The sequence below is a fragment of the Mucor mucedo genome, assembly GCF_025094135.1.
Source record: "Mucor mucedo strain NRRL 3635 chromosome Unknown EV154scaffold_22, whole genome shotgun sequence".
In the NCBI taxonomy this organism is placed as follows: Eukaryota; Fungi; Mucoromycota; class Mucoromycetes; order Mucorales; family Mucoraceae; genus Mucor; species Mucor mucedo.
In genome coordinates this window covers 63,619-88,095 of record NW_026252306.1, presented here as the reverse complement: position 1 = coordinate 88,095, position 24,477 = coordinate 63,619, and the positions used below count along the sequence as shown (strand labels likewise).

Below are 24,477 nucleotides of genomic sequence, written 5' to 3'. Positions count from 1 at the left end.
TTAGTCGATGAATCATTTTGATTAGAAAAAAATAAAAATAAAATAATAAAAAAATGGGTAATATTACCAATGGGGGATTTGACACCTAAATAAATCGAACACAATTACTGTTTAATCTGTCTTGAGTTATAATATACTTCATATATTATAACAGACACAGTATCAGTTCTCATAATCTTCTACCTGGAGACCATACCCTACTTTAGTCCCCGTTGGCCGATTTACTGCGGTTCCTTCTAGCACCTACGATGATTTCCCTGCTAGAAATTCCGGACATACAAGTAGGCTTACATAATTATATTTTATAAGCTATGCTTCATGTCGTTACTGATTTATATTTCAAATCCAACAATTCCCAGTCTCTGGAATTGTTGATTCGATCTACGCAGGAACTAATTGAAGTAATAATTTAATATAAAAGGACCTCTATTTTTATCATGACAAACTCTCCAACTTATAATAAAGGATTAAAGAGTCTCATTTCTTTACTTCTTTATTTTTTATCTTTATATTTTACCTTTTTATACTCGAATTATCACAGTAGGTGTGATAGGAGTAACATAAGCATTGTTGGTATTATCAAGAGACGGCAATAATCTCTGCTAAAAAGGAGTAGGAGTAAGATATTCAAATAAGTGTTTCCAGGATGCTATCCTACTCCAATACATTACTTTATTATTGGCAATATTAAACTCACCGTGATTTGTAATAGTGTCGATACAAATTTTTGTGGGTGGTTGAGTATCAGCACCTGTATTGTTGTGGTCAGGATGTTGTCCTTCATTTTTGCTTGCTACGGTTGTGTCTCCATGCAAATTACAATTAGAAAATTCTAGGAGAAGTACAAAAGCATGTATTTTAATACCTTCCTTTTTATTTCTTTTGGATTTTTATATGTTACCTCAATAGTATCAGCAAACGATTTTCCCTTTTTTTTGAAAGTTGGTTGTCTTTCACAGACACTGTCAACTTCACGTCTCATCGTTTGCAATAGAGATCCAAAAGAATCACATCGCTCTAACTTATCATAAATAGATAGAGCTTCCAGTACGTTCCACTCTTTTGGAGAGGTTTGAAAAAAGTAATCAATTGGCGTATTCATAAAGTCTATACTTTGGTAAAAAAGCGCGTTACAGAAACACGTGCGCCATAAAGTAATCAATAATTAAGCTTGTAATTTGATTGGTTTCTGAAAAAATTGATAACATTAGTCAAATGACGAACTCTTATCATTTCTGGCTTTGCTTGACGAATACTCACTCATCGGCACCAAGCAGGACAATGTCTAGACCATGTCTACACCTACGTGTTTTTGTAAATTTTTCTACTTATTTTTAAGATTCACGTGATCCATTCTTTTTCTTACATACTTTAATCTTTGAAAAGACCTAAAGGGTGTAGCATAAGTGGGACCTTCGGCGCCAGTGAAATACCACTACCTTTATCGTTTTTATCCTTGTACAAACGATTTTCTTCCCCAATGTTTACAACTTGTAACGGTGAAGTATTGCTTATATTGAAAAGACTAGCCGTAGTCGTGATAACAAAAAATGGGAGTCTATCCTTTTCTTTTGAAAAAAGGTAATATTTTAGTGTTTTTATAAAAAAAAAAGTTGATATTAACTAACCTTTTCCCATTTTATTACTTCTCTTTCAAAAAGGTGGTGTTATACAGAATGTGAATAAAAAAAAAAGAAAGATGAAAAAGGGAAAGAGATATATGTTAAAATGGGTTTTATTTGTAGACTGATAAACAAAAGCTGGCTTATGTCAGGATGATTTAATCAGAAGATCATGTGAACGAGTTTTATTTATAGACTGTTAAACAAGAGCTGGCTTATGTCAGGATGATCTAATTGTTTATTTAATCATCCATATGTTTGAGCTTTCACATGCTATAAATTAGGTCAATTTACACATCTTTATCTTGGATAACTTCACTGAAAGAGCAGCTGGTCAGTGCTGTTTAAATAGCCCTCGTTGCTTGACTTAATGGGTCTTTGACGTCTCTTTGACTTTTTTTTGGGATTATATGCGTGTAACATAGTATTGCGGGTGTTCTCATGGGTAGCTCGATCACAAACTATGGGACTTATCCTCCTTTCGAAAAAAGCATCCTTTGTATCTATATGTACTATAGCATGTCCTTGCTTGTGCACTTACGGGTAACTAGATCGATTCACAAGGCATGTGGACTGAAGCACAGGGTGTTTCGGTCAATACGATGTCTCCCATGGTTTCAGCCAGAAAGCTTTTAAACATTATTGATCAACTTAGATGATTAATTGGGCGAGCAAATATTATATCAATGAAACGGTCCAATTTGTACATATTGATCAGGTGGTGAGATAATTGTCGTATAAATAAACGTTAATATCTTTAAAATTGCAAAGTGATAGGACTAAATTTCCCAGTATCCGTAATACGTTTTTGCTTATTAAAATTGTTGATTTTCGAAAGTGCTGATTTTTTAATCATGCCGTATATTGAAATCGTGCGCAAGATTATTGTCGATGATGAGAAAGAAGTGGGAGTATAACATCATTGCGCCAGCCATAGAGTTATATGAGGGTATGGCGATAAATTTTATGAAAGGCACGAGGGTGACAGGCCCAGAAATAGCTCGAACGAGGATGTGCTGAGTAATGAGAGCAAATTGAAAGATCAAAAGCCTGGCTGAAAAAAAAAAAAAAAGACTACACCGGCGATGTTAGACATGTAAACACTCAGCAGGATATCAACAAGCTTATTGCTCTGTTAGTTGAACAAGTACATATAAAATATGTAGCTTTAAAGACGGAAATAGATGCAAAATCAACCAACCCTTTCAAATCGCAGTAGCCGAAAACTGGAAAGGTACGTCAACAGAAGAAAAGAGGACGCGAAATGGGTATTGTCTCTTGAGCTAACTGATAAGTATTCGAATAAAAGGGTCTATAAATCGTGCTGCATTTCCTTTTTTATTTAACAGAAAGAAATGAAATAAAATATACAATCTAAGTTGAGGTATGATGTAGTAGAAAAAAAAAAGAGGGAGGGGGGGGGAGAAGGTGAGAGGTGGCCAGCGGTTGATATATACATTAAAAAAAGGTCATATATATATATAAATGGGGGATAAAGAAAATAGGGTTATTTACTTGGTAGCAGTTAATCCTTTTTTAAGGTCCAAAGATGCACTACTAGAATCCTGTTTACCCAAAGTAAATGTGACAGGTTCAAACGAGTCATCAAAACTGACAGGATCCAATTGAGGATCGTCTTCCAAACTTTTACCAGGACCATGGAACCATTCTTTAGCACGTAAATAATAGTAAGAGACGGAACAAATCATGACTGCAACGAAAATGACAGAGGCATAATTCATATTCGAAGCCGTGACAGGGTACTCTGTTGGACACAAAAAGAGGGCCGAGGTAAACAGAATCCAGAAACAGCTAATAAAATTAATAATGTCAGAGAAAGGGCCAAGATGGAAGGGGCCACGCTTAAACTTCTTGCGAGCGACGGTTAATCGGAGAGCGATAGGAATGAAATAGGCAAGCGAGGATGCAATGGTATTGATGGAAACGATAGCATTGAAAGCGGTTGTGTTTACAATGTAAAGCAATCCTACGACAGCGGCAAAAATAATGTTTGCCCAAACAGCATAAATGGGTGTTTGGGTAGATTTGTTGATTACACTCAACCAACGACTAAATGGCATGGCACCATCACGAGCAAAAGCGTAAACCATACGAGAGCTACCCAACGTTAAAGCCGAGCCAGAAAAGAACATGGCACCCATAATAATCACGGTAAATACAACTGTCCATTTATAACCCACACCATCTAAAAAGACCTGGGTCATTTGCGGGCTGATGGTAGTTTCAACAATTTGGCGTTGAAAATCCTGAACACAAAAGTTTACAGAAAGCATGAAAACAAAACCTGTGATAGCAGCAGCACCAATAGCATATAGGATACCTTTAGGAGCAGACCGGGCAGCATCACGGGTTTCTTCAGACATATGAGCAGCACTATCGAAGCCAGAAAGAGTATACTGAGACTGCAAAAGACCGATCAAGAAAGCATAAGAGCTTGAGGAGAAACCAGTATCATTTTCAAAGTAGGTGAAGACCCATTTAGCACTAGGCTTATTAGGTGTCAAAACAAGTGCAACAACGATAATAAGGAAGGTACCAAATATATGCCAGTAAAGTGAGGTTTGGTTGAAGAAACCATTGTATTTGACATGCATGGAATTGATGATACCATGAACTATCAGGATGACAATGAAAATGCCGTATTGCCAGTAAATACCAGCTTCATAATCGGGATTTTGAAGCGCAATGACGGAAGATAAGAATTGAGCCAACCCAAGATCGGCGGATGTAATAGCGACTGTAAGACCAAGCCAGTTACACCAACCTGTCAACCAGCACATAATAGGCATATATTCAGGAGGTGCCAAACGAGACACCCAGATATAAAGTCCACCTGTAACTGGATATGCAGAACAAATCTCAGCAAGTGACAAGCCCACACCAAAGGTGAAGACCGATACTAAAATCCATCCCCAAATAATCGCAATTGAGCCACCACTCATCATGGCATCGCCCCACATCTGAAAAGTCCGGTTAATAATATAATCCATTATTATGTAATTAAGATATACTTACAGGAGTTAAGCCAGACAAGATGGAACAGCATCCAAAAGCGATAGAAAAATTGGATATGGTAGACATGGTCTTGTGCATTTCCTAGCAACAGAAAAATGGTGAGTTTACAGAAGGACAGATATGATAAGCCACAAAAAGTACCTGCTTATAACCAAAGGAAGCAAGGATTTCTTCTTCGGTAGCGAATCGAGGGGCAGCTGTATCCTCTATTTGATCACGTTGTAAAGTTGCATTGTTGATTTTAACCATTTAGTTAAGGTTTCGTGTAATAACGAGAAAAAAAAACGATATATGTGACTAATCCAAAAAAAAACAAAAATACTGATATTTCTGTTTATTATTTTTTAGTGCGTCGACTTTTGCAAGTAAAAGAGAGAGTGCGACAAAAAAAGGTTTTTTTAAGGTTAAAAAATTCAAATGTTCTTTGAATAAAAAAATACTCTCTCCCAGGGAATATGTGTTAAAGAAGAAAAATCCTTTTTGAAGAAAAAAGAAGAAAAGGGTTATAAAAGAAACGCAAGAAAAACTGACAGGTGCTTTTTTTTAATATATCTAGCTGGAAAAATTTTTTTATAGGTGGGATTTTCTACTTTCTAAGCGCCGATTTTGTTTGACACTACAGGTTTCTTTCACTTTGAATTCAGACAACATGTCAAAGATATGCTAAAGCATTTAGCTTGTTTTTCTAAAATGCCTACTGCCTTCATAATTTCCTTTTCACTTTATGCACTGCCAGGTCATGTTTACCATGTTTGAGACTTTATAAAGATAATGTTCTTTTACTTTTGTTTTTTAGTTACCTTTGTTTTTCAGTTAATTTTGTTTTCTAGCACCCTACTTTTTGTATATGATATTTAATTCATTTCCTTTAATCAAAAGTAGATAACGAGGACTTGTGTCATATTAATGTTTAGTCAAGCATCTCAGGGGGGCAATGAGTGACTGATCTTATATCATTTAATTCGAAAATAATCATCTCACAAGAATTTAGGGAAATGTCTTTGAACACTTAATCTGACAAGCGTCTCAATTCCAGGTTTGAAAACTGTATCAACATATACAAATAATGGAGGGCTTCTATTGGCTACAAGACGTAAACAAAAAGATAAGCTTATGCATGTCACGAGGTCCTTTTTCCCTTGATCGGGTATTCCCACCATCGTCAAGCCCCTTATAATGATGTAACGAGTAAACATGGTGTAAACGGTATTTATGTTTACTATCAGTGCATATAATTCGTTCAAATTTCGTTGTACACAACTGGTTTACAGTTTGTTTGCTCATCTGGTTGATGGCAATCAAATAAAAACCGTGGGGATTAATCTGAACTTCGTGGGAATTTTAATATTTGACATGTTAATTCACTGATGCAATGTTCCCTTAAATACTACTCATCTTCAAAACAAGTTATTTTTTCTTTCTTTCTCCATTTTTCCTTTTTTTTTCCTTTTCTTTCTCTACTTTCTCTCCCCTTTTTTTCTTAATACAATGTTAGACGTAGATGAAATACGTAAGTAAATAGATCCCTTTTTTTTTCTTATATATGTTTGCTACTTGTACAATGATTTTAACGTGAGAAAAAAAAATATAGCTGAAAAGCCTAATGTGAACACATTAAATAGTGTATTATCAGGCTTAGTTGGAGGTACGTATTCTATAATATTCATATATGTGTTTTAATCACATTTTTTTTATTTTTAGGTTTAGCCGGATTAGCTGTAGGACATCCATTTGGTATAGTGTAAATACAAAAACAAAATATCGACTTGTTTCTAAACAACCCAGCTTATAGATACAGGTATTTTCCATGTTTAGAAACCATAACAACCACACAATTGATCAGTTACGCTATTAGTGAAAGTGCGATTACAGTCACGAGAATTGGCATCTCGATATAAGGGAACATGGAATTGTTTTGTTACAACAGTAAGACAAGAAAAGGTATGTTTGTTTTTATATCTTGTATGATGTCAACAATTAAATCTTGTTCTTATAGTTTATAGGACTGTACAAAGGAATGGTAAATAAATACGTGATCCATTATTTAAAAAGCAACTCACTGACCGTATTAATCATAGGCCTCCCCTGCTGTTAGTAGACCTCCACTTTCTATAGATAAATTACTAATACATTTTGTAGGCAGGTGTTGCAGCTGTAAATGCACTAGTTTTCGGTTCTTACACTTGGCTAATTCATCATCAGGCAGACAGACAGAAACTCGACACACAATCATTACCACCCCTGACACATGTCTTTTTAGCTGGAATGGGAGCTGGTGTTATCACAAGGTATACAAATAGTGATAATGTTACAAATAAAACCTTGTTTTAATCATCCATCCTAGTTTTGTAACGTGTCCTATGGAATTAGTCAAAGTACAGTTACAAAATCAAACGCAATCAAGTACGGTTACCGCACTAAAAGGACCGATTGATTGTTTGAGAAAAATGTATTCTGTAGGTGGTATTCGATACTGTTTTAAAGGAATGGTCCCTACAGCACTTCGTGAACTTAGTTTTGGTCCTTACTTTTTGACGTATGAAGTCATTTGTAGAGGTCTTACTCCAGCTGACTCTCCAAAATATGAACTAAGCGGCCCCAAAGTCATTTTGGCAGGTGGTTCTGCTGGAATTGTTGCGTGGTGCTCGACATATTTTGCCGGTAAGTAGATATAATCCGATAAAATCATAGGGCATGTAATAAAATCATGTTTAGACGTTGTAAAGACAAGGGTTCAATCAGAGCCAGAGAGATATAAAGGTTTTGTGGACTGTATCACACGTTCATACCGTGAGGAAGGTTGGCGATTATTCTTCAGAGGTTTGACACCGACGATTTTACGGGCATTTCCATCAAATGCAGCAACATTTGCTGCGTACACTTGGACAATGAAATTTTTCCAGCCTAAACAATTAGTAGCCCGATGTGACGAGGCTGTTCTTTTATAAATTGCATGATTTGTTACATCAACATGTCTGTACATAATTTAAACTAAAAGACTTGTAGGTGGACCATAACCCTACACACATAAGTGACCATACTCCTACATATGATGTCCGATTCTTATATTTTCAAGATTGCTTCAAATAAAATGTTTTACATACTTGGTTCCCAAAAAAAAAAAAAAAAAAAAAAAATTGTACCCGACTATGTAAATTATTGAAACACTCATTTCTAAACGAGCAACAGTTTACTCTTCCAAGTCAAACATATTCCCTCGTTAATAGTCTTTTGAAAGATGTAAAATGTTTGCTGTACAACATCTGCGATCACCACAATTACGAGAGGTTGGACCATCAGTGATAACTTTTACGATTGTTCCAAATTGTATACGGCTGGAAAGTGATACCGTTTGAAATCGAAATTAAAGACCTACAAAGGGTGTACTTTTAAAATCAGTAGGATTTACTGCGCACTTGGCGTAGCTGGTTATCTTCTTTGGTTTTGGTAATAGTCATAATGTCTACCATATTTATGATAGCAGAGAATAACCGTGCTGGTCCTGAACGAGCCTTAATAATTGGCAGAGACTTTTTGTGTTCGGCCGGAATCCGTAGGTTAAAAAAGAATTGTACACCGCCAACAAGCCAAAAGCGAAGGGAAACGTGAAAAGTGGCTAAGGTAAAGTTAGAACAACTAATGAGAAGCTGATTAGGTAAAGAACAGAAAAACAACTTGCTTTTGTAATTGGTAGTAATTATCCTGTACTGGGTTCCCCGACTAACCTCGTTTCCTCTTACTCTTCAAGTGAATAAAGGAAATCCCTCCATTTTGTAGGTTTCTGTAATTACCATTCGTTTCGTTTCTTTTTTCTAAATCACAAGTCGCCAAATAAAATAACTACCAAGCTTTTTTTGAGAAAAAAGATATAAAAGAAACATAAAATTTAAAGAGAGAGAAAGAAAAAAAAAACGGCTGGTTTTAATATAACGCAGAAAGAAAAAGTGCTTGTGATTTGTTGAAAAAGAAAAGGAATACTTTCATAACTCTTTGATAACGAAAGTTAATTTTAATATTAGAAAGATAGCTACCAAATTGTTTAAGAGCATCATCTGTAGATATTATAAAACATACACCACGATCGTTACAAACTTGTGGTATGAAAGCTTCCCGGGAGAACGCGGGATTTTATTGGATTACGCACGTGCACTAAATCTAATTTATCCTACATCACAGTCAAATGGATAAGAGAAGAAAGAAGAAGTCGCTAGATTCAAAGGTGACTGTTTTATTATTGATTTGTAATGGAGATTAAGCCTTGGAGACGAGATATTCTTGGATAGTATTGGCTACTAAATTATGATCATCCTAATGTATGTAATGTATAAGTAATCTAATAAAAAAAAGAAGTCGATTTTTCTATTACCTCTTGAGCAAGACCCGAAACTGTGATGGTTCCAACTACACCAACATCTTTGATTTTTAAGGGGAAAGCACCACCATGTGTAGCATATTCTTTTTCCTCGACAAAATACTTTTCTTCGACAGTCTTGTTTTGGTTAGCAAGATGACGTCCTACATAGTAACTGGAGCGGCCGAAACGATTGACAGTATTGCTGTATGTGTGTCAATAAACAAACCCTGAAACCCGGAAATAAACTTACTTTTTGCGGCGAACCCATTCATCGTTGTCTTTAGTAGTGCCTCCCATGGCATAATGGAAAAGTTGGTGACCATTCAAGGTGATATCAATAACAACAGACTTTTTGAAAGGTTTAGCGTTATCAATTAATAAAAGACCTAAAGCAAGTGCATCTTCAGATTTGAAGGATGCGAATTCACACTTTTCTTCTTGAAGAAGGATAATGTTGAGAAGATCTTGGAGTGAATCAGACATATTTAAAGGTTAAAGAGCTGGGAGAATTAAATTTCACGGAATAATTTGGTTTTTACGGCAGAGAGACTACAGAATTAAAGTTCAGATATAAGCCTTGCCTTTTTTGGAGAAATACGCGAAACAAAAATCAATTCAGACGAATCAAAAGCCCTTTTCCCATAGTGCTCTACTTGTCGTGAAATATGAGATGGCCGTCAACGGCCACACGGATCAGGTTATCCCCTTCAATATCTCCTCTTTAATACTTCAGAAAGAAGTTTAGTGACACCTCTTACATGTATCAATCCCTTCCCGACCATTTAATCAGCAGCACTTTTGATTTGTACTTTGAAAATAGTGATGTTTTTACCATGCAAGGATGATAGGATCGTTAATTGTACATATAGTTCTTTGCGACAAAATTGTAGTTTTTTTTTTACTGCCAATCTTATTTAATGGGATATTATTTTCTAAGACTTCGATTCCTCTCCCTCTCCCACTCCCTCGTCAAGACGCATTTTATAGATCCAGTGGGTCGAGTTATATTATAGCAATAACCTATTTACTAGAGCATTTTTGCACATTTGTTTAATGCTGCTGTACTTATCTCTGCTTTTTCTTTTATTGAGTAATAGATAGACTCTAAAACCATTTGATTCAATACAATTCGGCGCTAATTCTATTAAGCAAACAATGCAATACCATAAATACTAAACGTAATATACTCAATTATCATGGTATTACATTTCCTTCTCTAAAACAAGACTTATTTACTAAATATCCAACCTTAAATAGCAGCTATATTTTCTCTTTATCTACACTACAGCAAAAGGAAAGCACGAGTATGTTAATGTAAGTATGAATTCTATGTCTTACCTAATATTGCCAGAGCTTTGATCTTATTTGGCATGTAGCAGTTCAAACTCCTGAAAAATCTCGCGTATAAGGTAAATTATCTTTCCGTTGAAAGTTTAAAAGAAGTTTAAATACCTCTTATACGAATAACTTTGTCCAAGTATATAACTAGCTAATATATGTAATAAGAACTATTTACGTGAAACTTTATACTATCTCTGAAAAGAGATGCTACTTAGCGTTTCCACTTGATATGCACATACTTTGTAGCCCTTATCTTAATCTAGACACTTGGCCGATTTACGAGTAAAAATAGTTATTTTTATGCGACTATTCATATTAGCATAAAAAATAAAAAGAGATCGGCTAGAAACGTGGTTCCGCATCCCCACGTTACATATGGCGAAATATGATTCACTGTTCTAGAGTGTCTGATTTCTATAAAGGACATCATTATATTGGATACGGAACCTGGTCATAAACGTAGAAAGTAACAAGGTAACACATACTTCTGTGTAACAAAACAGCCATTTTTTAATTCAAAATGACATGATTTTCTCTCTCTCTCTCTCTCTTTTATTGTCCCTCTTTATTTTTTATCATCCGGAATTTCTAATTTTATTTCAAATAGCTATTGTCATGCAACTATCTTTTTATTGGTGTATTCCCTTGCCGCTAATGCCTCAATAAACAGAAAGATAAAATTAAGGAGTGGGCTAAAATTCACTCCTGTCCCCTTTTGGGATTTTAGTTATTGCTTGTCCTACTGACCAATAAAAAATCCCGAAAATATGGGAGAGAAGCCGGGTAGTCTATTTAATTTTAGAGTCGAAACACTCGGCCTGTAAATATAATGTAATACACTTTATTTGTTATAAGAATAAAAAGTAATTGCAAGTGTTTCTTTTATGGTGGTACAGATATTTTTTAAGGTCGTGCAAAAAAGAAAAGAATACAATCTCAGCCAAAAAAGAACAAACTGATTTTCAACCCCCAGGCGGGTTCCTTTTTTTTTCTACTTTTTTAAATTCTTACTATCGTAATTGATTTATTTTTTCTATACATACCAAAATGGCTTCAGCCAGTAACAACCATAATAGCGGAGGACTCCCAGTAATTCCTCTCTCACCTATCGCACAGTCTTTTATTATTTGCAAAAATGCTATTAACCAAGCTTCCGATAAACTGACTGAAGCCAAGAAAGTCAGACCTCATCTTGGCGTTGATGTTCTGAGAGGATTCCTTGAGACTGTAAAATTAGAAAGACATCGTCTCGACACTTTGACTAGAAAAATGCAGTCCGTTGAGGCAGCTACTTCCTTATTTTGGGATTCAGATGCTCTTGCAAGACAAATTGCAGTTATCGATTGCCAACTTTACAGTAGTGTTCTTTTAGACAAGAGATCACTTTCACAATTAGATGCCGAGGCTACCAAACTTGTTCATCTTGTTGACTTTCATCATTACTTGACTCACAGTTTTGCTCATCAACTTATTTATTGGGCGGAACTCACAAAGCCGGAAAATGGAGCTTCTGCTGCCGTCGTACCACCTGTGCATACCAAGGATAGTTTGATCACCCATTTGGTTCGTGTGGCTTATTTGCTCCTACATGCATATCGTGACTTTTCAGGTTTTGCTGCCATCATGAAGGCACTGACCGTACCCGAAGTAAGAAGATTAAAGAAGCTCTGGCAGCCTTGCTCTTCTCGTACCAAGGATATGTTTCGCGATTTAGCTCAAATCGTCGCTCCAGCCAAAAACTATCAAGCCTATCACACCTGTCTCCGCACAAAATTGGATGTACATCATCATACAGGCAGTGGGGGTATGATGATTGCCATTCCTTGGATTCAACCTCATCTTTTATCTATTCGGTCTATTGTGACAGCATATACTGCGGGGGATGACCATGACCAACAGCACACTGGTGATATCGTACTCTCGGCCCCCGGAGCTCATAAACTCAATATTGAGCTATCTATCTTGGAACTCTGTCAGCACAATTCAACCATCGATACTGCTTCAGCTAATGAATTTTTGTTGGAAGACATTTTGACACCCACAGATAAAAAGAGCAAACGGGTTTCCATGGCAACCTCTAAAGCTATTCATATAGAGGGATTACGTGCTGCTGTAATTCCCGTAGGCAATCTAAATCATTTAGCCCCTGGAGATCAACTCACTCACCATTGGCTTGTCTCTCGCGTTTACTTACGTAAGGATCAACTGATTAATGAAAGTATTGAGGTGGAGCCTTTAAAGCCTGGGGAATCCATCACGTGTGACAAGGATGAGTTTGAAGAAGCCATGAGCCAACAGACTAAATATTTAGCTAGTCGACCTGTCAGTGTTATTTCAAGACGTACAAGTATTGCACCACCTGAACCTACGGAAGATATTTTTGAGCAAGAGCTAGTGGACATTGTACGTACAACCCGACCAGAGTCTATAAATGACAGCACAGATGAAAATGACGATGACAACGACGAAGATCAAGGCGGACTTGATGTAGTAGTTGATACCAAATCTATCGAAATACCATTGGTTAGCCCTGTAGAAGAATCAAATATTGAAGAGCACGAGGTTACACTACATCCCACTACTACAATTATGCCAGAACTAGAACATCAAAACGAGCCTAGGGCTGCTACACAATCACCTGAGAGTGCTAATAAACCTCAGTCAGTGGTAGAAGAAGAAGAAGACGAATACATCGAGGTCATTGTAGAAGACAACAAGGATCCTCTGTTAGGTCATGAAGTTCCTACTAAAGAAGTGGAGCCAGAGCAAGAGCAAGAGAGAGTAGATGCTAGTAATTACTCTGGTTCTTCATCTTCCAACTCCACTTCGGTCAGTAAACAAAAATCAAGACTATCCCCTACTGCACCTGAATTTGTGCCTGGCGGAGCTAGCAGCAATCAAGGAATGGGTTCCGGTGCCAAGAAGCCTTCCAGTGTTAATACCAGTACTTCTGACGAAAGATGGTTAGGATACCCCGTGAAGGATGATGAGGAGGAAGTGCGTCATGAGAATGGATCCGAAAGATGGAACGGATATCCAGAGCCCCAGAAGGGAACACAACAAACGATTGACGAAGAGGATGAAGACGATGAGATTTGGAGAGGTTATCCCGAACCTAATAGTAGCACAGGTAGCCCCCGACATGCGTCATCACAGTCAGATGCTTCAATAGAATGGAAGGGATATCAAGCCACAAAGGAAGAAGCAAATTGGCAGATAGAAAGTCAATTAAAAGTCCAGGAACATGAATGGCAAGGTTATGCCTTGGAAACCTTGGATGAAGATGAGCTTGATTCGAGTACGATGATGGACGGTGAATTCGAAAAGTCACGGCATGCGCGTGGTCAACAAGGCAATGAGGACCAACTGATGGAAAACTTTAAAAGAAAATTTAATGTCTAACCATTTTTACTGCTATTACTATATTCTCTTATTTAATTATTCTTGTTCAATACAAAAAAAAAAGTAAAAAAAAAATGCTTCAAAAAAAGACATAAAAAGAAAAAAAGAAATAAATACCGTATAATATACCCAACTAAATAAACAAAAAAAAGGCCTATTTGAATGCAATGCGTGTAGAGTTGATCATTACGATTATTGTGTTATTTACAGTGTTGAAACGACAAATTCGGACAAATCAAGACTATGTAAAGACAATTTGTCCAAACCAATTTCATTTATCTTAAAGTGCGAATACTAAATTTTATATATATATATATGTATATTTTACAAAAGATTTAGAGGATGAGGAGTTATTCGGCTACAACACTCTTTCTTCGTTCTTTAGCTGCCATTGAAGCTGCTCTGGTATGTGAACTTGCTGATGTGTCTGTATCTGCAGTTTTGAATATTTTGATTTGTTCAGCTGCATCATCCAACATCTCCCTTGCCATCTGATAGACCTCAGTACCTTCTTTATTATACATTAATGAATTATTCAACATTAAAACAACATCTCGCTCGAACTCAGTGGTGGTATTAATTAACTTTTTTTGTTTGTTTAGTTATTGAAAGTATCATATTAATATATTGTTACTTACCCCGTCTCGGATACGATTCTTTATGGTTTTAAGATCCATTGGCCTTTTCACTATATCGTAATAATGCGGCGCAATTGTTTCTTTGATAGGATTCATAAACATTGCTCCATTTTTATGGTTGGCTATTTCCCGCCATAGTAAATTGATATTTTTTTGCCATGATTTATGTCGCTGATCATCTTTACCGACCATATTATTTCCACCCTTTCTACGCTCATTTGTAGGTGTTGCTGCATTACTCTCACTCCCTGCAACACTTTCTGTGCCTTCCCTTAAAACTGCGTCATATGTATCAGCTGGTGTTGTACCTTGACTAACATCTAGTAAGACGCATTAGTTTTTAATGAAGCGAATCTATGTTTATCTCGCATTACCAGTGGAGTAATCTGTCCTTACTGCATCATGACCTATATGATCAAAATAATGACTGTCTTTATCTTGTTCGTTATCTAATCAATGAATTAAAAAGATGTATAAATATAGACACTTGAAATATATTACCTTCAAAAACAGCAGACGGTGTATCATCGATTTTTTGCCTCTTTAGCGCTGGTAAATCTGTCACATCTGAATCATCAATACGGTTTTTCAGTGGATGGGTTTGCTGGTCCATATAGGTATCGTAGCTCTGCTCCTGTGTCTCCAAATTTACGTTGCTACCAGGGGTCGTTTGATCTAATTCACTTCGTTCAAGCTCAATAGGACTCGTAGGGATGTTTCTGGGAGGAGTATCAACTGCTGGCATTCCAGACATATCTGGTGTCACATCGCGATTTCTGACATTTCTGGCCTCATTTTCTAAATTATCGGCTTCAACCTTTTGCTGTTCCTCTGCCAACAGCTCGTTCTTGGTAATATCTTCCACAGGTGATATTTGATCTTCTGTCTGTTGTGTGGGCTCTGGGTCCTTTGGAGGCTCTGGCAATCCCAATAATTGGTTGTCCCATTTGCCAGCACGTATATCATCTATTTCGGATACAAGGATCAGAAATTTCTCTTCGTCTTCGCTTATCGCTCTTTTCAATTCTTCTAATCGTAAGCTGTAGAGTTCTCGTGCTATCCGAACAACCATAGGCATATCTTGTGAATATGATTGCCGTCTATAATATTGGTATAAGTACAAAAAATATAACTTCCAGCTATACTATTTTTGAATTACTTGTGTTTATCCATTTCTTCCACCATCAGATAATATTGTAAGGAGCAATTCTATAAGGAACAATTAGGCGTGCGTTTGGCTTTAATTTTTTTTTTTTTTTTTTTACCTTTTGATTGAAATAATCTGAAGGACGATCTAGTAAAGCATGGTGTTTGAGGTTACGAGCGATCTGAAACCAATTATCTTCTCCGTATTTGTATACGGCTTGTGAAAGCAACAATTTCTCCAAAACAGTCCATTCGACCGTGGCCATATTTCTAGTCTTTTAAAAGTTATGTTGTGTAAGCTCATTAAATTCAAGAACCAGAAAAAGCAAAACAGAAACGCGTCACGATGTGGTGCTTGTAGGAATTTTTAAAACTCTTACCTAAGGAAAGGACATTCACTTGATAAGCGTTCAAAAGTTTTAACCAAGAGCAAGACAACTTTATAGGTGCGATGTCCTTTTATTTTTTGGGCGAAAAATAATAAATAAACGGAATTTAGATGATCCAGAGTCATCTAATAGTAAGCGACCTCAAATGGGAAATGTCTAGACCTCCGTATTTTTTTCAAACGTATTTTTTAGAACGCTTTTCTTAGGAACAGCCAAAGTGCACGTAGTCACAACGGAAGAACATCTGTGATTTGGCTGTCCTTTAGACCTGGAAACAAGAATATATAATCAAAAACAATGTGATAATTAGGAATAAATGCATATTAAATGATTTATACTTGTTTTGACGATTTCATCATCATTATTTGGTCTTTAAAAGCTCGTTTGATCCTAATCTTACTCAGAATTATTAAGGTAAAGGCCAAATGAGAAGCTGAAAGTAAAATATAAAGGGTGAAGTTCAGGCCGTGTCGCTTGATGAGTGTCGTACTCTGTTGTTGTTGAAGAATAGCTTGAAAGTAAAAATAAAAATAAAAATAAAAACCCTGATCCTGGTTTGCAATTTACCTTTGACTTTTTCATAATTTCGTAAGCCGTTACTAACTTTATGATTATTCTTTATTCATTTGGTTTTCTTTTGTTCTTTGCAGTGTCACTCAAATTCTCAATATGAGATAGCAGTATGTGAAAATGTTTTTTTTTTTTTTTTTTTTTTTTTTTTTTTCGGCGAGCAAACTATTTTGTGATTGGTTTGAGTGCTGTCTTGTCTTCGTTAAACTCCAAGCGGTAATATCTCAAGACTTTACCAGACAGAGTTTCAAACACTTCCAAAGGATCGCTAAACTTTGCATTGTCATATATGTTATGATAGCTTCGCGGATCCAACTGAAATGCGCCTATTTCTAACGCTGTCTCGATTATTGTTAATGCATTCTTCATTTCGTTAAATTGGGAATGCACATAGAGAAGGTTGTTTAACAAGGTTAACTCCAAAGATACAGTACGAAGAGGCAGTTGATATTCTCTCAATGTCAGGTTGAACATGTATCTAGCCTTTTCAGCAGTCGGTGCATAACGAACTAGCGTAGCTATTGAGCGTTGGAAAGCTGAAATTTCCATTTCGCTATACACGTATGTTGGTCTGGACACCTTCTTCTCCTTCAATATTTTGATCAAGTGGTCAAACAACTGCTCTCCAGTCTGATAATTACCGTTCTTTTTCACTTCTGTAACCAATACTTTTGATATGAACCCTACGTGTGAAGGCTGGTTTGCGCTAATTTGTCCTAAAAGCTCTTGCAATTCACTCTCTTCGCGAGACATTAGAATTTGGAAATGAAGTAAAAGAAAAAGCTTGAAATAGTAAACTTTTTTTTTAATTAAATTCTTCCGCTGTCTTATATCACACTACAATATATCGATATGCTCGTAACTACAGGAAATGTCATCACCTTCATAGACATTTCCTTAAATGCCATATCTGCAACATCTTCTGCAATATATTCAGAAACGAGGGTTGATGTATGTAAGTGAACTCAATGTTATTTTATATCACAACCTCCTAAGGGAAGAACTGGATACAATTTTCACACTTTTAATTCAGAAAATGTTAATTTTTTTTCAGACGAATCAAAATTTACTTTCAGACATTGACTTACCTTTTTTGGACAAAATAAATAAAAAATCAGACAAATGAAATTTAGTTTTCGGATAATTTGATAAGTTACTCTAAGGTTTACCTGTAAAATCTTTAAACCTTCTCCTCACTTGAGTGAGACGAGGTAACCACATTGGAGGTGGCGCTTAGTCTTTTAAATACAGCTGGTCGGCCTTGGCCATCCCAAATGGATTGAGATATAGCAAGCATATTTTTCGCAGCCATCACATCACGATTCCAAAAAATATTGCATCGTTTACAAATCAATATTTGATGGATGTGCGAGGATTTTTTGTCAGTACCGCACCTCATGTTTTTTAAATCATTACTAAAACAAGAATTGCATGTCTATAAAACTATTACTTTAGTCGAAGGTATTGATATACATTAATATACTAACCTTTGATGTTTTAAACTCGTTAATATCAACAAGAAGTAACTCTCCAAGCTTCCCTCTTCTTTTCAATTGTCGGTAAAGCTTGTCCGTTACACCGGAGCGTAAACCCTTAAACTTTGTTTGGCTTTTGTTCTTAAGTCCATCGCCAAAGATGATTAAAGGCATTTTATTACAATCCCCTTCTTCGAATTTCTCTTTATGTTCTCTTCATGCAAGTTTCATTATTAAAATACAATCATATCAAGGTTTGTTAGCACGCTTACCTTTTGACAATTTTCGGTTTAGATTTTGAAGAATCAATTATTTTAGATCTCCTTCGCTTTTTACTCTTCTTCTTATTTTTCCTTCTTTTCTTGTTGTACTTTGTCGATCCATTTAAAAGGATATTAACGGCGTCCTCTATACTCTTTTGTGATGCGATATAATTACACCATCTACTATTGGTAGTTCTAAACCCGTAGAAATTAAAAAGTGTATCAATATGTTGGAGAATATACGTAATGTATAGTATATAGGTATCATGAGACGTGGTTTTAGGTGAGGGGATATTGGTCTCAATTTGATCAATACCCAAGCTTTTCTTGAGTTCTTTTCTTTGCGTAACACCACCCATATTGTAGTATTCTTTTGAAGAAAGACGTCTCACATCATTGTCTCCATGGTAGGATATAAACACGTCCTTCCTTCCGGGATCAACTGTACATGGCCTAAAATAAGTATTTACCTCTTCAGTGTTAAAGTCATCGAGTTCTAGGGCAATGCTTTTGTTTAACGAAGATCGCTCAGTACGACGACAGAATAGCAAGCGGCAAGTATAATTATCGGTGTACATCCCGTTCAAAAGCATCTTGCCGTTGGTTGCAGGCAGCTCCTTCAGATCTTTAAGGCTAATAATAATAGACAAAATGTTTATTATTAATATTATATGAAGAAGGTTCTCAATGCTCTTTCTTTCTTATGTACCTTCTAATTTTTAACTTGGCAAAGTTAAAACAATCATAAAAGTACCTTTGTGTGAAGCTAAATAAAGTCTCGTCCTTTTCTTTCTTTAACTTTGAGCCAGGGAATATACCAGTAACGTCTTGACTATCGATTTTGATAAAGCGCCACTGCAAACCTGGATTGGGAAACAGCTAAATATTCTTGGCAGTACAAAATGCTTTGCTTTATCATCTTTCTTCTTTTTTTCATCAGATTGAACCGTATCTTGAGGTCTTCTTGGTTCTGAGTCATGCTTCTGTGAAGTAGAATTTTCCGCAATGATTGATTCATACTTGGACAGAATGTGTCTTAATGCCGGTAAAATACCAAAAGGGGCAGTATTCTGAGTTGCCTTTGTAATTGTGAACGATGGCAAGCGGTTCTTGAGCTCCACAATTAAAGGGTTTATAAATCCCTGTAAACCATTTTTTGCTTCTTGGCTTAATGGTGGGAGGATATCATTATTTAGAACGGCAACAGGATCAGATGATAGTACTTGATCTAAAACATGTTCATATACAAGTTTCCTTATGACAGATTTTTTAACGTCCTAAATTAAGTTTGTTAATAACTTGTTAGTGCTTCCTGATAGTAACTTACATGAAATTCTTTACAAATCATATAAATGAAGTAGTTGCAGATGATGTTCTGAAAATTCTCAATGTAATAGTTATTATAACACGTAGCAGTAGTTTCACATGCAGTTGCAAGCACTTGACCATAATTTTTCAGCCCATCTTTTTCCACGTTTAAGTTTACTCCCTCTAGATTATTAAGCTCCATTCATACGTCTTCCAAGTGGTGAATTTTGGCATACTTTAACTGAAAGTCTTTGATCGACAGCTGTTTACAAACCACTCTACACAATGAATACCAAAAATTTTGCTGAAAAAATTCATTGGACAAATTATTGGGGTATTGTAAAATGTAGTCATTGACAAAGATTTGAGCTTTAAACAAAACAAGACGTAAGAAACTAGATAGGTCCTGGATCTTGTTTACGGCCTTCTGTAATCGGTCATCATCATCATCTGTTTCATTTAAAAAGCCCTTTAATGGAAGAGATATAGTATATCTTTGATTTTTAGCACCAAAATCCTTTTCGATCAATTCTTGTAAGGTATAGTTATGGTTAGGGCACAATTTACTTCTCGCAGAAGAATGACCACTTGTATCACAAGACTTGCAAATCAGGGTCGATGAGCTTGAAGACGCAGTGGTCCTGTTTCTTTTAGCCACACTCTTTTCTTTTTTCGCTTCAAATGTTTCCTTTCTCTTTAGGCCTGATTTATTTTATGAGTTATTATGTTTGGCTATATACCTGAACATATACAGTGCATTTTTACCTCTGTTTCCACCAGCAGGTTGATTCATTGTGCCGGTACTCGTTTCGTCCCCCATCTTAGCAAGTTTAGCTGTTATTTTGGCATTTATAAAATCTTCTGTAACTGGGTAAATACGAGGTCTCATATTTTTTTTTTTGTGAAAGAAGCACTGTTTGATGTATTGTCAATTAAATCAAGTTACATTATAATGCTCAAAGTCAACGTCATCTAAAGTAATTGAAATTCCGTTTCTCCCCCTTTTTTACTGTTATAACGTATTAACTGAGGATTTGTGTAAAAAGAGCTCATAAAAATACACCTTTAAATACATTATGAACTATCAATGCAGAATATAAAAACTGTAAAATTCATAGGATACATCCTTTGATAGCCTTTGTCTGGAATTTTTTTTTTTTTATTCTATTTGTATATATATATATTACGTTATTCTGAATCATTTTTTTACTTCTGTCTGAAATATATTTTTGTTCATCTGAAATCATTTTTAGGTTTATCTGAAAATAAGTTTTCTTTGTCTGAATTCAAAGTGCTAATACTGTAATAATAGATGTTGTCAAGTATTGTACAGGTACCGATAATTACTTGAGAGTGTGACGGTTGATTTTGCATGCAAATCTCAAGTTTTAGAATTGAGTGGGAAACCCTGTATATCTCGTTCAGAAATTACCATGGAGAATAAAACAAGTGCACCTCCCACCCCTCAAGTGTCGACATCACAGCATGGTCTTAAGACATTAGAAAAAGACTTTTCCGACGACTACAAGTTAAGTAGCGTGCCACCACCCACAAGTGATGATCTCGAAGAAACCAATGGGCTTGTCAGAGCAGGGTTAAGTACCAAACCACGACTGTTGTTAATGACAACCATTGGAACCTTTTGGGGATTCAGCATTGGAGCCTTCTTAGGCGGACAGCAATCAGGCTTGCAGTATTTGGCAGAGAATGCGCACAAATTACCAACCACTGTACAAGGTTGGTATTTCTATCACAAGACAAAGAACTATCGCATGATGTTGGGTGGTGTAAAGCGAGGCTTAAAGTTTGCAGGAAAGACTGGTGGATTATGTTTACTTTATGGTTCTGTTGAGGCGGCGATTGATGATGTACGTGGAGAAGCCGACGTTTTGAATTCTGTTACTGCTGGTATTGCGACAGGAACAATTTTTTCAACTCTTAGTAAGTGTATAAGAAAGAGATACCTTGAAGGTAGCGTCAAACTAATTTAAACTATGTAGCAAAATTGACAAGAGGATCTTTTAGATATTCAGTGATATTTGGTGCCATGTTTGGTTTGGCAGCTGGTGGTCTTTCTGATTTACATCGTTATGCATCAGGAGATACACCTACGTATGGAAAGTGGTTATTGTCCTTGAAGAAAGAACAGGAAAAGAAGATTGAGCAATAAATATGTGAGTGTCTCTGATGCTGCTGGTGGTCTTTTTTTTTAAAAAAAAGATTATGGGCTTTTCCTGTAATAAAATTCGCATTATGTAAGAGTGTAAAACGTGACAGCATGTTTATTCAGGGCATTCAGATGATTCTTAAGCGGTGGTTATAAGGCACGGCAGAAAGTTTTTCAAAGAGTGAGGGTAGATACATTGACCATTGCCCAAACATTAAAGGCAAACTTTAATTTAGTGTTCGTGTTCAAATGATTTATAGGCCAGCATTTTTGGAACACAGAGTAAAGACTAGTTTATCAATCGATCAATTATGTTTTAATGTAATGTGACCAATAGTTGAAAAAACCTCATGAATTCCTCATTTCAACTGTGGATTTCATCAAGCCTCTTTACCATTCCATTTAAGGTTGGAACTACTGAATCCAGTTATTGTGCTTTGGTGTTTGGGAACACGAATGAAACACAAGCACAACTCAAAAGGAAATAAAATACAAGTCACATACCCTTTTTTTTTTTTTTTGAAATAATCGTGAGAAAGTTCTTTTAGAAAAAGACAGCAAAGAAAATATTTTTTTCTTCTTTTTCTTTATACACTTAATTTTTTTTAACATGTCTACCGAATTACAACACATTTTTGAAAAGTACAACCACAAGCACAAGTAAGTTTTTATAAAAGGCTTTGAAAGCAAAATTCCGTTTTGTTAACATTAGCCTCTTAGTTCTGCTCCTGCTCCCAAGATCTCCAACACCATTTTGGAGAACATTGGTCGTACCCCTCTTGTTCGTTGTAGCAAGATTGCCAAGGAAGAAGGTTTAAAGTGTGAACTTTGTAAGTATATATTTACATTTAAAAAATAAATGTAACATGGGAATAGTCCCACGGGGTGCCCCTTGGATAAATTGATATTAAATTTATTTACTAGTGGCCAAGTGTGAATATTTCAATGCTGGTGGATCCGTCAAGGATCGTATCGCTGCCCGTATGGTTGAAGAAGCTGAAAAGGCTGGTACCATTATTCCCGGTGTTAGTACCATTATTGAACCTACCTCTGGTAACACTGGTATTGGTTTGGCTCTTGCTGCTGCCGTCAAGGGTTATCGTGTTATTATCACATTACCCGAAAAGATGTCCCAAGAAAAGGTTGATGTCTTGAAGGCTCTTGGTGCTGAAATTATCCGTACACCTACTGAAGCTGCTTGGGATGCCCCTGAATCTCATATTGGTGTTGCCCGTAAATTGAGAGATGAAATCCCCAATGCTGTTATCTTGGATCAATACACTAACCCTTACAACCCTATTGCTCATTACGATACTACTGCTGAAGAACTCTTGGAGCAATGTGATGGTAAGATTGATATGTTGGTTGCTGGTGCTGGTACTGGTGGAACCATCTCTGGTATTGCCCAAAAGCTCAAGGAAAAATTACCCAACATTAAGATTGTTGGTGTTGATCCCATTGGTTCTATCTTGGCCCAACCTGAATCCTTAAACACTGAAGGTGGTTCTTACCAAGTTGAAGGTATTGGATATGATTTCATTCCTGATGTCCTCAAGCGTAACTTGATTGATGTCTGGGTCAAGTCTGAAGATAAGCCTTCTTTCTTAATGTCTCGTCGTTTGATTCGCGAAGAAGGTCTCCTCTGTGGTGGTTCTTCTGGTACTGCCATGTACGCTGCTGTTCAAGCTGCCAAGGAATTAAAGGAAGGTCAACGTTGTGTTGTCATCTTGCCTGATTCTGTCCGTAACTATATGACCAAGTTCTTGAATGACGATTGGATGAGAGAGAGAGGTTACACTGATGAAAAGTTTGAGGAATCCAGCTTTGAAAACAAGGCCAAGAAGGACTTTGCTGGTGCCACTGTCCGTGACCTCAAGTTGGCTGATGCCGTCACTATTGACAGCGAGACCACCTGTAAGGAAGCTATTGATTTAATGGAAAAGAATGCCTTTGATCAATTGCCTGTAACTGCTGGTCCTCATCGTCGTCTTCGTGGTCTTGTTACCATGGGTAACATTCTCTCTCGTATTGCTACTGGTCGTGCTAAGCCTGATACCCATGTCTCCGAAGTCATGTTCCATTTCACTAAGGGATCCAAGGAGTTTGAAGAAATCACTGAATCTACTCCTTTAGATAAGTTGACTCGTTTCTTCGAGACCAACTCATCTGCTTTAGTTACAGACTCTCATAAGGTCAAGCACGTTATCACAAAGGTTGATTTACTCTCTTACTTGGTCAAGAACGTCAAGGCTTAAACTTACAAAATAATTTCATATTTAGACGTATACATATATTTCATCCCTCTCTCCTCTCTCATATACATTTTCTTGTCAGAAAATCCCAATAAAAAAGTATTTCCATACCTTTTTTGTGTGTACAATGATGGCAATTAAACTTTGTCCGTTGTAATGAATATCACCTACTCTCTGCTTTTTGCCTCTTGATTTTTTTTTTTTTTTTTTTTTTTTTTGTAGGTAGTGATTTTAAGTATTGGTAGCAGACACGCAACTTTCATTAAAATGCTGCTGTCGAGATTTTCAAATTAGTTATCGCGCAGAGCACTTGAATTTATCAATCATGGAGTTTGAGCAGCTTTTTGGACGCTATTTTGCTCTCTACGAACATACTTTTGCAAGCTCTAAAAAGGTGAAAGTTGCTGCTCTTGTATCAAGATTAATGAAACAAAAAGGGTAATTACAGCAGTATTCTTTTGTGAGTTTAATGTGTTTAATTAAGGAAATAAATAAAAAAACTTTGCCCCGCATC

At 36.3% G+C, this 24,477-nt stretch overlaps 11 protein-coding genes across 11 annotated transcripts; 4 read left to right on the top strand and 7 right to left on the bottom strand.

The window, feature by feature from the left end:
• Positions 1-521: 521 nt before the first annotated feature.
• On the bottom strand, positions 522-1,102 carry EV154DRAFT_479011 (uncharacterized protein; the record flags this gene model as incomplete). The annotated part of the gene is made up of 3 exons (XM_051598229.1): positions 522-602; positions 672-869; positions 902-1,102. 3 exons carry the CDS (start codon positions 1,100-1,102, stop codon positions 522-524), a joined length of 480 nt encoding a protein of 159 aa, XP_051460129.1.
• A 1,839-nt stretch (positions 1,103-2,941) lies between these two features.
• EV154DRAFT_500554 (amino acid/polyamine transporter I) lies at positions 2,942-5,187 on the bottom strand. The gene is made up of 3 exons (XM_051600602.1): positions 4,800-5,187; positions 4,659-4,739; positions 2,942-4,603 (listed from the first exon to the last, which is right to left on the bottom strand). Exons 1-3 carry the CDS (start codon positions 4,905-4,907, stop codon positions 3,134-3,136), a joined length of 1,659 nt encoding a protein of 552 aa, XP_051460128.1. The 5' UTR covers positions 4,908-5,187; the 3' UTR covers positions 2,942-3,133.
• Positions 5,188-6,146: 959 nt separating this feature from the next.
• Positions 6,147-7,606, top strand: EV154DRAFT_479009 (mitochondrial carrier domain-containing protein; the record flags this gene model as incomplete). Its single annotated transcript, XM_051598228.1, has 8 exons — positions 6,147-6,168; positions 6,250-6,303; positions 6,360-6,392; positions 6,514-6,599; positions 6,655-6,678; positions 6,798-6,946; positions 7,003-7,319; positions 7,374-7,606. 8 exons carry the CDS (start codon positions 6,147-6,149, stop codon positions 7,604-7,606), a joined length of 918 nt encoding a protein of 305 aa, XP_051460127.1.
• A 944-nt stretch (positions 7,607-8,550) lies between these two features.
• EV154DRAFT_542676 (uncharacterized protein) lies at positions 8,551-9,515 on the bottom strand. Its single transcript, XM_051604533.1, has 3 exons — positions 9,263-9,515; positions 9,025-9,214; positions 8,551-8,966 (listed from the first exon to the last, which is right to left on the bottom strand). The coding sequence occupies exons 1-3, from the start codon at positions 9,493-9,495 to the stop codon at positions 8,910-8,912; spliced, it is 480 nt and encodes a 159-aa protein (XP_051460126.1). The 5' UTR covers positions 9,496-9,515; the 3' UTR covers positions 8,551-8,909.
• Positions 9,516-11,329: 1,814 nt separating this feature from the next.
• Positions 11,330-13,889, top strand: EV154DRAFT_500534 (uncharacterized protein). Its single transcript, XM_051600600.1, has one exon. The coding sequence runs from the start codon at positions 11,401-11,403 to the stop codon at positions 13,753-13,755; it is 2,355 nt and encodes a 784-aa protein (XP_051460125.1). The 5' UTR covers positions 11,330-11,400; the 3' UTR covers positions 13,756-13,889.
• A 153-nt stretch (positions 13,890-14,042) lies between these two features.
• EV154DRAFT_500533 (uncharacterized protein) lies at positions 14,043-14,416 on the bottom strand. The gene has a single exon (XM_051600599.1). It carries the CDS (start codon positions 14,295-14,297, stop codon positions 14,106-14,108), a length of 192 nt encoding a protein of 63 aa, XP_051460124.1. The 5' UTR covers positions 14,298-14,416; the 3' UTR covers positions 14,043-14,105.
• EV154DRAFT_130821 (uncharacterized protein) lies at positions 14,260-16,246 on the bottom strand. The gene is made up of 6 exons (XM_051594017.1): positions 15,920-16,246; positions 15,659-15,814; positions 15,553-15,602; positions 14,895-15,493; positions 14,768-14,830; positions 14,260-14,713 (listed from the first exon to the last, which is right to left on the bottom strand). Exons 2-6 carry the CDS (start codon positions 15,803-15,805, stop codon positions 14,370-14,372), a joined length of 1,203 nt encoding a protein of 400 aa, XP_051460123.1. The 5' UTR covers positions 15,806-15,814; positions 15,920-16,246; the 3' UTR covers positions 14,260-14,369.
• Positions 16,247-18,241: 1,995 nt separating this feature from the next.
• EV154DRAFT_416277 (uncharacterized protein) lies at positions 18,242-18,847 on the bottom strand (the record flags this gene model as incomplete). The annotated part of the gene is made up of 1 exon (XM_051595723.1): positions 18,242-18,847. A coding segment is annotated over one exon (606 nt), but the record flags the coding sequence as incomplete, so codon positions are not given.
• A 183-nt stretch (positions 18,848-19,030) lies between these two features.
• Positions 19,031-19,746, bottom strand: EV154DRAFT_416401 (uncharacterized protein; the record flags this gene model as incomplete). The annotated part of the gene is made up of 2 exons (XM_051595733.1): positions 19,031-19,513; positions 19,564-19,746. 2 exons carry the CDS (start codon positions 19,744-19,746, stop codon positions 19,031-19,033), a joined length of 666 nt encoding a protein of 221 aa, XP_051460121.1.
• A 1,100-nt stretch (positions 19,747-20,846) lies between these two features.
• Positions 20,847-21,875, top strand: EV154DRAFT_460479 (uncharacterized protein). Its single transcript, XM_051597518.1, has 2 exons — positions 20,847-21,485; positions 21,545-21,875. The coding sequence occupies exons 1-2, from the start codon at positions 20,978-20,980 to the stop codon at positions 21,712-21,714; spliced, it is 678 nt and encodes a 225-aa protein (XP_051460120.1). The 5' UTR covers positions 20,847-20,977; the 3' UTR covers positions 21,715-21,875.
• A 392-nt stretch (positions 21,876-22,267) lies between these two features.
• On the top strand, positions 22,268-24,166 carry EV154DRAFT_130786 (cystathionine beta-synthase). Its single transcript, XM_051594016.1, has 3 exons — positions 22,268-22,371; positions 22,432-22,541; positions 22,636-24,166. The coding sequence occupies exons 1-3, from the start codon at positions 22,322-22,324 to the stop codon at positions 23,964-23,966; spliced, it is 1,491 nt and encodes a 496-aa protein (XP_051460119.1). The 5' UTR covers positions 22,268-22,321; the 3' UTR covers positions 23,967-24,166.
• The last annotated feature ends 311 nt before the right edge of the window (positions 24,167-24,477 follow it).